This window comes from Dermacentor variabilis, chromosome 3 (assembly GCF_050947875.1).
Source record: "Dermacentor variabilis isolate Ectoservices chromosome 3, ASM5094787v1, whole genome shotgun sequence".
Taxonomy (NCBI): domain Eukaryota; kingdom Metazoa; phylum Arthropoda; class Arachnida; order Ixodida; family Ixodidae; genus Dermacentor; species Dermacentor variabilis.
In genome coordinates, this window is record NC_134570.1 from 63,095,462 (window position 1) to 63,107,519 (window position 12,058).

Below are 12,058 nucleotides of genomic sequence, written 5' to 3' on the forward strand. Positions count from 1 at the left end.
AACGCAGTCTCTAGTGGATCTGGCTAATTGAAACACCTAAGAACGTTGAAACCTCTCTCGCGGCGCCCTTTCTCAGTAGCGTTGCCGAAATGCAGCAGCCGACTGTGGGTATACGGTACCATGTTTCAGCCACATGCGCTCCATTCCAATATAGGAGGACGCAGTTTTTGAGGCTATTGCGAATTTTTAGCCCACTGTTAAGGTTGCTGCCTGCCAAATAACATGTAGTCCCACTGCTAACGACAGGCGAGGCAAGCCCGTGACACCAGCGCCAATCCCTCCACTAGCGGACAGAGTCGAACATAGAGAGTCGCATCTTGTCTCGTCAGAGTGAGCCGACTGGACGGTCGACCCTTTACAGAGGCAAATATCCTAGGTGCGTGGCCTCACCCATCATTAGCCTAGAAGGCTACGTGAGCTTTATTGGCTTTCTTAAAAGCAAGGAGAAGACAACGTACTCCGTGTCTCCTACTGCTACTGTACACGTGAACTGTCTACTTTTTTGTTTGCATTTTCCTTTATTTCAATACCCCATTTCCTTTTACACGCGTGGGTAGCCAACTGGACGCCTGTTTAACCTCCCCGCCTTTCCTTCTTTTCTCTCTCAGTAGGAATCGCTACTCAGAGGCTTTATCTGAGGCATTTCAAGGGTCAGGCTTTATCTGAGGCGCTTCAATTCAGTAATATCTTCAACGTGAGAAGAATCTCGTCTGAGGTACGGCACCTGGTGCGGGCAGCTGAATGCGTCAAAAATGAACACAATCGACAAAGCAGAAAAAAAAAGACGGAACGTTTGATTCCATTTTATTTTATATCCTTCGCGAATTAACATAATTCACCCTAGCAGATCGACCCTACTTTCGGGCTAAAGTGCACGTGGCATGACTTTCCATTTTTCTACACTATATATGGACACGCGCACGGCATGGCTCTGTAGTTTGTAGTCTCGTTCTCAGTCTTCATATATAACAGGGTACTGAATCCGGCTGCGGTACACTTTCGAGGCACGGTGCGGTCTTCAGGTACACGTCTGGAGCTATTGGCAGACAGTAACGTTTAGAGAAATATGGTCTTGAGGCGACTGCATGACGCGGTCTGGTTATGATATACTGACTTACGCCCCGATGCATTACTCAGGTACGGGTCTTCTGCCTAGGTACGTACCGTACTCTTTAGAGAGACGGTCATGAGTTTGCAGAGCCGTCTTCAGGCACGACGTGTTCTTCAGGTACAGGTCTTTAGTCCTGGCACAATAGCGCTCACAGGAAACGATCTACAGTTTGGCGAAGTTTGGCAGAGTTGACGAAGGATGCGTTATTGCACAGCTATAGGTCTTGAGGTTTGTTTGGTACAACACCGTTTAGTTGGACACGTCTTGATTCTGCACGCACGCAGCGCGGCCTTGAGTGCGATTGCACTGCCGCTGTCCTGAGTGTGTACCGACCGTCACGCCTTAAACATTCCATCGGAGGCATCCCAGACGACCTTGAAATGCTGGAAACCGTACACAGGGCCGAGGTCCCTGGCGCCTCGCTTCGCGTAGAAATCCACGGCCTCCTTGTTCGTACTGAGCACCTCGAGACGCAAGCCGTCGCAGCCGCGAAGCAGCCCATGCTGGGCCACCGACTTCCACAGTGCGACGCCGACGCCCCTGCAGCGGTGCTCGGGGCGCACGTAGATGTCCTCGATGTAGGCCAGCTTCTGCAACGTCACGGCGTCGAATATGACGAAGTAGATGACTTGGCCCACGACGACTTCGCCGCCGTCCGGCGAAGGCGAGACGGCGAGGTTGACCCGGGCAAAAGGGCGCTCGCTGTCGAAGAGATCCCGCCGGATCCCGTCCAGCGTGATCATGGCCGGCGGAAGCTCCTGGAAGTCGTTGAGCTCGCGCATCAAGGTCAGGATGCTCTCCGCGTCTTCTCGTCGCGCCGGTCGCACCTTGAACGACATGTTCGCTGCTGTCAGATCTTCACTTCGCCAATGAACTGACTTGCGGAGCTGCGAAGAACAAAAGGGAAAACAAAAAGTCAGAACAGGCCAGTCCGCGAAACACGGGCCTACGGCTATATGCGGTTCTCCGCATGCGGTCTTTCAGTCCCGCTATCGAGCAAATTCCGACAACGACTAACAATAATCGGTTCCCGTTGAAAGAAAAATCGTCATCCAGCCGACCAGCAGCACGAAGCTATACTACAACTACGAAACAAAAATAACGTACGGGTTTCTCAGGGAGAATGCTTCGCAATTGAGAAAAATTCTTGCTTGTCCGGGTTTGCTTTACGTTAGGCTAAATTTACGTTTAGGCTTATGTTAGGTTGCATTACGTTTAGGTTAAGAAGTAAGCAGACAGTGCACATCCGCAGGAACCCGTATGTGTCCTTCGTGGCTTCGCACAGCTATCGGTTGGATCTTCTTATTTTTTTTTTTTTCGTTTCATGAAGCTGCCTCCAGCTTGCGAATTTCCTGCAGAACAGATGTCTTTTCTCTTCCTTTAACGTGAACAAAGCGCGAAGGAAGCTAACACCATGAGGGACCTGTAGCTCACATAGATGAAAACTTTCCTATATCCATCTTCAAGCACGAAGGATGAAAAAAAAAAGTAGATGCGGGAACAAGAGGCACAGGGGAGGCAGGTTATACGGTGGGTATACGATAATAAAAATGATATTTAAAATAGGAGTGAGTTCGAATAGCGATATTACACAATGTAATCGAATACGAACATGCGTTAAAAAGTAAGCTTCGAATATCGAATATTTTTTTTATTTCATTTCTAAACAAAGCCAAATATAAAGTTACTGTGTGCACGTTTGGCAAAAAAAAATTAGGCTTGTTTACATTATTTGATACATGCATGCAATGCCATTCGCAACTGGAGGGCTAGAGCCAAGTGAGAAGTTTGTAAATTAGAAACGACCGCTTCCTGTTATCTGCCGCACCACGACAACTACAGCAACAAAAGGGAGCAGCACGTTACCACAGATGCACTTATGGAGTGTTGTGTCTGTCGGAGGAGGGAAATGGTGATACCACAGCATAGCACACTGTCTAAATAAATGTACATAGGCGTTAAATAATAAATTTCTCGGCCTAAGTCGAGGCAACATGCAAATTCGTATACACAGGCTTCCTCAAAGCGAGGCATTCTTCGTGAATGGCTCGAAATTACTTAGCAGCAGTTATGTGCCCCGTGCGTTCGGTAAGATCGAACCACGCGCCCGACAATTGCAGCCCTCCTGCAGCAGAGTCAGTCAGCATAGTCGTCACCTGCATCGATCTCTCTTCAGCAAGACTCAAATAGGCGCTGTTTTCTCTTGCATTCGGACAGAAGCGAGCGTTCGCCAAGTTCGAATAGACAATATGTCGAATCGAATACGAACCGAATAGCAACGGCTATTCGGTTCGTCTTCGAATATTCGTCCATCACATCGAGTGCTGCATGGTGCGCACTTTGCACGCGTCCTTAAGCGTTATTCTCGTCGTTCGAGGGGCACTGCAGCTTAGCCAGCTCCGTGAGGTGCGATTTATGCTGCGTTTCGTTCTTGTCGTCACTCTGTTCAAACGAGCTGTCATCTTATTATTATTATTATTAACTCAATTGTTTGAAATATCGCATGCAAACGACGTTAACGACGAGAGACCGATACCTTTGATGGATCCTGAAAATGTTTGCATGGCGGCATGCATAGCATGCTACTCCAGGTGGACAAGATGCAAAATGAAATGGTGCGCACAGTTCACAACGAAGATATCTAATGTACACAAAACACGGCACTCGAACGAAGTGTCTCATTCAGACCACTGTCTCTAAGGGTCTAGACACAAAAGTGCCTCCGTTGCGCGCGTTGTACAGACACCGCGAGTTCATGAGCCTTGATCATGGACTGAATCTGTGACCCGTTACTTAGTGCAGAGGGCGGTAGTTGGTGAATGTCGAATGCAGACATCAAGACTGCTTTTTGTATATAGTGTATATATAGCCTGCAAGCGCAGATCAGGTGGGCTATATATCCTCGCACACGGCACACGCTGCAGGGCACGTCGCACTAGTATAGGCAATGCTGTCATGCTCTGTTTCTTCATTGAACCAATTAAAATGCCTGTTTGTCTTTTGTTGTTGTTATCCTGCGCTTCTAAAAAAAAAAAGCTATACCACCTCAAAGACAGACACGTTCGCAAAGTCGACAGTCGGGCGAGTTAGCGACCACTCATCTGCATACAGCTGCGTACGGAAACACAATTAGGCAAAGAAGTATAGAATAAACGCAGCGGTTGTCCTGTATGTTTGTTCTTCTTCTTTGTGTTGCGTTTCCGTGCGCTATATATAATCTGAACGTCAAGACGATAGACATATCCTGCCATATATCTGTATAATGCAATGCCCAAGTACGCGTGCTACTGAGCACTTTCGTTCACTCAGACATAATGCAGAATCAGCGTGATGATGTCGAGCCAAGTCAGATTCGTGCGCACCACGTAATCCCTTCTCAAACCTTCCAGTTATCCGATATGGGTGTGATAGCTAACGTGGAGCAAGAAAGAAAGAAAGAAAGCGAAGACTTTCGTGCATGTAAAACCAGCAGTTTGTTATTAGCAACCTCTCGAAGAAGTCTATAGTAACTGTTGTGTCCTTATTGAACAAATACAGTAATTAATTCGCAACCTATAATTATAATTTTATGATAACTGTAGATTTTCACAAAAGCATATCGTCATTTCTTCTCGGTAAAGCGCATTTTGTTTTTCCTTCTTTTTTCTGCTTAAGAATTGTACACTTACCTTGGCGATTATGTTAATGCATGTTTTCTTTTTTTCTTTCTTCTTTTTTTTTCGTTAAATTTCTGCAATGTGTCCTCTTAAGGTGATGTGATAAGTTCCTTGCTTTATTTTTTTTTATCTGTCAGTGCAAAATTCCTACAATGGCAGACGAAGCGACGACAGTAAAGTTAAGGCAGTGCCTCAATATTGGGCACGGGCAAACGTCGCGAAGACGACGTTTGCCCTGGGAACTTGCCAAACCTTCTGTGGCGTCGCCAAAATGTGGTGACGCAGCGACTAGTAACTACATGTGCTTAACTGTTACATTAGACAGTTAGACGTGACTAAATTCCATGCATAAAAGGTCACGGCGGTTATTCTTACTGCCTCGCATAACGAAACTGGGGGAAAAATAAATAAATTCATATGGTTTAGTGGCAGCCGATTTTAATGTGCGGGCTGCGTATACGTTTGCAGAGTTCTTCATATAAAGAACTATCAATGCCGTGAAAATTCAGTGCGACTCAGCCGCTATAATATACCAATAAGATTTCATAAGAATTGCTGCTTAGTATTAAGAAATTCTCAAGTATAATTATCTTCCTCTTCTTTATTTCCCCTCGTTTTCAAGGCATCCTGTATTGCTAACCTCCTCCCTCCAAAAACGAATCTATAAAAATGAATTCGGCGCACAAATTTAGTGTTTTGGTGTTCTAACAAAAGGAGAAAAAAATAGCTCTAGGCAGTGCCGTATAGAACAAAACTATACAGATGAAAGCGTATGTACAGTCGCCGTTAGGCTTAACCCGAACAAGGAATTCTTAGAGGCTTAACTCAAACATCAAGTGCTTTGGAAAGCAGATATGTGTCACACACACACACACACACACACACACACACACACACACACACACACACACACACACACACACACACACACACACACGCACAGAGAGAGAGAGAGAGAGAGAGGGGGGGGAGGGAGAGAGTTACGATAAAGGCAATGCCTATATTCATGACGTTTGACAGCGCGAACGTATAGACAAAGGAAGGCGAAAGACGTGCCAAATGAAGACAAGCCCATAGTCGCCAGTCTCATAAGCGACGACTCGGACTAAGAGTTAAGAAATAAGGCTTATATATACATCTCTTATACAAAGTGTGCGAACAGCTATAAATGTTGTCCATAGTTAATTACGAAGGAACGCGGTTTTAAGACAAGCTTCCTTACGCGAGCGAGAACACGATTAGGCGATTCCCTATACAAACATCTGCGATGGCGCGGTCATGGAGGCAGCTTCGCAGTCGCCCGCAGAAACAGCGTTATTCTTGTAATACGCGATTCGGGCCGCACGGAAGCCGGAAACAGTTAATGAACAAATCAGCTAGAGGCAAAACTCCGGGCTGACCGAGAAGCAGTTTCGGAAATGCCCCGAAGGCACTGCGAACAAAACAAACATTCGTGCATTTGTTCTAATTAACGAAAGAAAAAATCACGAAGAATTACCTGAATGGCACGGGTGGGTATCGCTCGAAGTGCACGGTAATGGCGTCACGGAGCGCACAACAAACGGAAACACTTCTTTATTTTTTTTTTTGCTTTGACATCTCTCTGTCTCTGTTCACTTTCTTTTTTTTTTCCTGTTCTCTCTATCTTTCACCCGGAACATCTGGAGTAGCATGCCATCGTTCGCGTATCTCGACATTTTGACGTTTATCTCTGTCTGTTTCTGTTTGCTTTCTTGTTCTTCTATTTTTTTTTTCTTCCACCTTGAACATCTGGAGCGCATAGCATATCAGGCGCACGACTGGGCTAACCAACCACTCCAGTTATCGTAGTGCCTGCGTATCTCTCTCACCGGTTACTTACAGCTTTGACAGAAGTGATACGGGTGAGACGACGCTCGAAAAGCAGATCGTGCACATGGCTCATCGCTCGGAGATGAAGCCGTGAAACCTTGAAAAACGCACGGCCGAGCCTGAGTGCCGCGATTATCTTCTTCTCGAGCGCGGTCGAGCACAGCTGTAGGCATAAGTCATTTTCACTTTGCAGGCGCGATCTAAGTGGAGCGATCATGCCCATTTTAATACTCTGTGAGGGCTTATCGATATAGATATATATTGTTTTTTTTTTCAGAGCAAGTTTGGGATCCAATTCAAATATTTTGTTTCCTGGCCATCACACTTGCAAATGTCATGTACCTATATGGGCGCCAGAAGCGTGACATACATACATACATACATACATACATACATACATACATACATACATACATACATACATACATACATACATACATACATACATACATACATACATACATACATACATACATACATACATACATACATACATACATCACGCAGAAACACTTATAGCAAGAATGAAATTTCGAACAACAGATATTTTGATATTGAAGTTGGTCACAAAGTGCTGAACCTGTCATCACTGACATTATCGTGACGTCATACCACAAAGCGAATTAGCTGACGTCGTGTAACACTACGGCCTTGCTAATAGAAAAAAAAAATTGACTCGCCATCCCGGGTCTGCGAAAGTGGATGTCTAGCGAAGCTGCTGAAAACCACCGCTACAACTGTTGAGGTGGGTATGCCTATGGCTTTATTGTTTTAGAGTAATGATAGCAATAGTAATTTAGAGTAATGGTAGTAATGGGAGTAATGTTGATTTTGACAGCATGCCGCACGCCACAGCGGTGCTGCAACAACATTGAAACAAGTTGCTAGGCTGATTCTTTTGTATGCGAAGGGCTACGGACGTCACTCCCCCTGTCGCAAGCTGCCATCGCCGCGGCAACTTGCGTAACATTAATATTTACATGTATGCGGGGAGCGTTACGCATCAAGAGGGCCTTATCACTATTTATGTGGTTCGGATGCTTGTTTTGTGCTTGCTCTTTATTGAAACGAACGCTGTTCTGTATGTTGTATGCGTGATTCCAAAGAATGTATGTGCTGTTGCGCCTAGGGGTAGCGTTAAGGCCAGATATCCTCCACGCATAGGGTTGAGTGCGTCCGGAAGTAGGAGCGAAAGAAAAAGGTTTCTTTACGTATTGAAACAAGTAGTCAGATTCTAATCAGAGCTCTCTCCGTCCCACTCGAGAGGTCCCTTTTTAAGCCGTTGTTCTTCTATAGTTCCCCACACAAGGGAAATTCGATGACCTTGTTGGGGCCAATCAGAGGGGTCGTACAGACCACAGAACTCCGCATCCGATATCCAGCCTTCGAAGGAAGGACGAGGCAATCCGGAAACAGATTTCGTTCGCGAGAGTGGCTTGTTGGGCTAGTTGGTACATGGTTATACTAGGAGAATGCCAGCAAACTTGAAAGTAGAAAAAATCGAGAAGCATACATAGACAAAGCAACAGGAAGGTGGCTGGAGCGTGTCTTGAACGTGTAGTAAACTACAGTTCGCGCTCCTTCCACGAAACAGTTCACGCTCCCTCCACGAAAGTCGTCGACTGGGTTCCTTGCTCTCCGTGACGGTCATTTTGTCAGGGTCAGGAGATTACCTTTAGCACTCGTTACCGCTTCCACGGAGGGCGGAGGATGCTGTCGCTTCCAAGTGAGCCGCTTGTGTGACCGTCACAGCCGGGGTCGGGCCCCGTCGCCAGGTAGGCGGGCGCTGACGAAGGAGGCTTCCCCGGTAAAAGCACCCAAACAATGCGCACGGCAGATTTCCGGCGCAGCAGTGCACTGTTCGCTTCACTTTGCTGAGTGCTTGAAGCCTCTGCTTTGCGGGGGTATGAGTGGCCTCCTGGCCATGCACTGCCACCGGGATCGGCCCACATTTTTTCTAACCGACGCGGACACGAAAAATGCCGACCAACTAGAGGCTGACTGCTTCGCTGTAAAAGATAATAAAGAAGAGTGCTGGGCACGTTTCTTCTCGCTGAGCTCCCGTGACCATGACTGATTTGCAGAAGCAAGTGTTATAGTGATTTTCTCAGCTATACATAGTATGCACGTACGTCATTCAAGGATACTCCGCGACTTCCGGTTTACGGCGGCGCCATGTTGGGGAACCTATAGGCCTAGGCGCGCGCCTGTTGATAAGGTTCCCCAAGATGGCGGAAGGTAGCGGAAGCAGACGACAGCAGCGGATGTGACGTCACGTGCATACTATGTATATTATCCCTACGACACACCATATGTTTCAAATCTACTCTTCTTCTACACTTGACAGCCCGCCCACTTTTTCGTTTACTCCAGCCCTCGCTCCATCTTCGTATCCCGAAAAATCTCGTTTCGACGGCACACCTTCTATCCTACCCGGTTACCCATACCGATTTCCCTTCTGGGAAGCATGCGCTCTCGTGGTGTATTTTGCGTCTGCGGCAAGGATCTAGCGGCTCATTTTGCCAGCGAATTCATTGTTGTTGTTGCTGCTGTTACGGAAGTTGTTATTGCGAAACCAACGCGTAATTATTATATTAGAGGGGTGTTGGCCTTGGCGGGGCAGTATCCCCCTCCCCCCAGGGCCTACGCCAGCAATGACATAAACCCCTAGCTGCGCCAGCGATGACGATGACGTGGAAAACTGAACGCCTGATCCCATAGAAAACATATATAGTTAAGGAGGTACTTGATGTAACTAAGCCTGCTGCCTTTGTAACTTGTTTCAACAGCATTAGGTACTAAAGAGAGAAATAAAGTGAAGCAAAGGCAGGTAGGTTAACCAAGTTGCGCCTGGTTTGCTACCCTGCAGTTGGGCGAGAGGGAAGCGGGCAGAAAAAGGAAGAACAAGTGATGCACGTGCGCACACACATAACGGCGTTCACCAAGCATTTAGAAACGGTCGCTGACCTCAGTCGTGCTCAAAAACTGCAGCAAGGCTCTGCTGGCGTTTTGCGCATACATGACAATAGAGTCAATATGTTCCCATATGTCCATATGCGCACGCTCTGTCGTCCAGTCGGCTTAAAGCTGCATGCAAAGCGCGTCTTTCATTATCAAAAGAAGGCGCAAAATATGTTTGATCAAATTCTTAGGTCAAAGCTGTTGGAACAGCACAAATATTTGCACAGCGCCGGCAAGAAACAAGGTTGCTCCTCTGCTTAAGCAACACTCTGCATTTTGCAAATAAAAAAAAAAAATACGGGGTATTACGTGCCAGCACCACGACTTGATTATGAGGCACGCCGTTGTGGGGGACACCGGAATAATTTTGAACACCTCGGGTTCTTTAACGTGCACGCAAATCTAAGTACACGGATGTTTTTGCATTTCGCCCCCATCGAAATGCGGCCGCTGTGGCCGGGATTTGATCCCACGACTTCGTGCTTATCAGCGCAACACCAAAGCCACTAAGTTTGTGAGAAGTTAAATAGTGAATTATGTTAACCAGTCAATTTAACATCTTGACTTGTTGTGCATGTCCCTAGATCTCTTACAGTAATCTATAACGTACAAGTGGCCACACTGATGTGGTATATGACACAAGCAAAGTTCCAAGAAACCTGTGGATATAAAAAAATTTTGTATACTAAATTAAAATTAATTTTTAGATAACTAAAGGCGAACTGCAAACATTAAATTCAACCTTACTTTTTGTTCCCGAATTTCATGTCCGCAGTACGCCTTTGGTTGTCTAAAAATTGATTTTAATGATATAACACGTACCTGTAGCAGAAACCTAAGAAAAATTGAAAAATAGGTTGAATTCAATGCTTGCAGTTCACCTTCGGTATTGGTTATCTAAAAATTAATGTTAATCAATTTCGTATATACTGCGTGATATTAATCTCGCAAAGATCTAAATTCAACACACACATTTGTTTCACTGGTTGTTCTGAGCTCTATACAAATGCTTTAGAAATTAGCAAGTGTTCATTCACCACTTAAACCCTACGATTTTCGTTTACTTTTGATATCCTAGCTGCTTCTCGCAGCACTCGGACCAGGGCTGCTCCATAAACAGCACGTGACTTCATGACAGCGTACGTGCTACAAACGGTATGTGATGTTGCAAAAGAAAAAAGAAGAAAGAAAGAAAGAAAAGGCGAAATACGCTTGAACAAAATCTGACCTAATCAGGAACCTTGTGCACACAGGGTGTCCTACGTAACTTTAGCCAAACTTCAAAAATACGCAAATGCCACGTAGCTGGACAGAATCAAGCTAAACGCTGTTTGACGCGTCGCTTGGAGATACTCAAATTATTTATTTCTTGCATTCCGCCTAATAACATAATTACTCCTAATTTAATAAATAAGGTTCTCACATATTATAATTAGATTAAAATTGTCAATGAGAAAATTGAAGAGCGACACGATAAACAGCCGATACAGCTTTCTTTTGCTCGATACGTGCTACATAAAAGTGTTTTTTTCCGAGCCTGACAGAAGCCCGCGAATACGCGCAATGTGCCTTGAGCGGCCAGTCGCGCGGCAATTTTGCGTGTATTTGCGGGCCTGTAGAATCCAAACAGCCCTTTAGCATATCCACCTAATTCCAGCTATCATATCCCTTTACTGTAATTCTATAAACACTTCACTCTGCTAGCCGCCGTTCAAGTGTCAGCCGCTGGAGCTGGACAGCTTCAGTGATGCCGGCAGCTAATTTGATTCCTTTCTTCCTGTTCCTTACAAAGTTTCATAAACACCCACGTATACGTATACGCGCCGCTGTAAGGTACGAGGCTGCCCGACCCACTCTCTGCCATTATTTTCATTATTTTCATTTCCTCGTAGAGGTTACAGCTTCCTAAGCATCGAAATTACTCGCGAATTTTCTGTTTTCTCTACCGTTCTGAAATAGCGCCAGCGCTGGTAGCAAGGCTGGTAGTGCGGCACGCCCACATCGCGCTTGAACCAGTCAAACTGCGCGCGGTTTCCCCCAAACTGGTTGTATACATGTGCGTTCACCCGCGAAGGGCGACCTGCTGTCATATGCGCGCGCATTTGAGGTGACAACCTAAATGTGGTCGACGTCAAGAGTGTAATCGCATAGACTACCGTTTCTCAACCATTGCCGCTACGCAAACACGCTGCAGCACCCGTTATTTTTTGTCCACGTGGAACCAGCGGATTCAAATAGGCCATAAGCGCCACACGGTCGTTCGTAACGTTCTCTTCCCATTCCCCTACCGTCTCGGCACTCACCAGAAGCTGTAAAAGCTGGGTTCCAGGTACTGAGGTGTGCGCCCTTTTATCGCTAAGCCTGCAGGGGCCAGGAAAGGAGGAAGTAAGCAGTTAAGTGAGCCGTCACGCGTAGAGCCTCACAGCCAAAGCGTTTATTTTGTTGCCATCGGCATAGCATCATTGCGCGGTAAATTAAC

At 46.1% G+C, this 12,058-nt stretch overlaps 1 protein-coding gene across 1 annotated transcript; it reads right to left on the bottom strand.

Annotated features, from left to right (window-relative positions):
- Nucleotides 1–774: 774 nt before the first annotated feature.
- On the bottom strand, nt 775–12,030 carry LOC142575754 (thialysine N-epsilon-acetyltransferase-like). The gene is made up of 2 exons (XM_075685372.1): nt 11,883–12,030; nt 775–1,998 (listed from the first exon to the last, which is right to left on the bottom strand). Exon 2 carries the CDS (start codon nt 1,948–1,950, stop codon nt 1,447–1,449), a length of 504 nt encoding a protein of 167 aa, XP_075541487.1. The 5' UTR covers nt 1,951–1,998; nt 11,883–12,030; the 3' UTR covers nt 775–1,446.
- Nucleotides 12,031–12,058: the final 28 nt, after the last annotated feature.

Bases quoted from the DNA above. Each gene is read 5' to 3' on its own strand.
- LOC142575754 (XM_075685372.1), bottom strand. From the start codon at position 1,950: ATGTCGTTCAAGGTGCGACCGGCGCGACGAGAAGACGCGGAGAGCATC.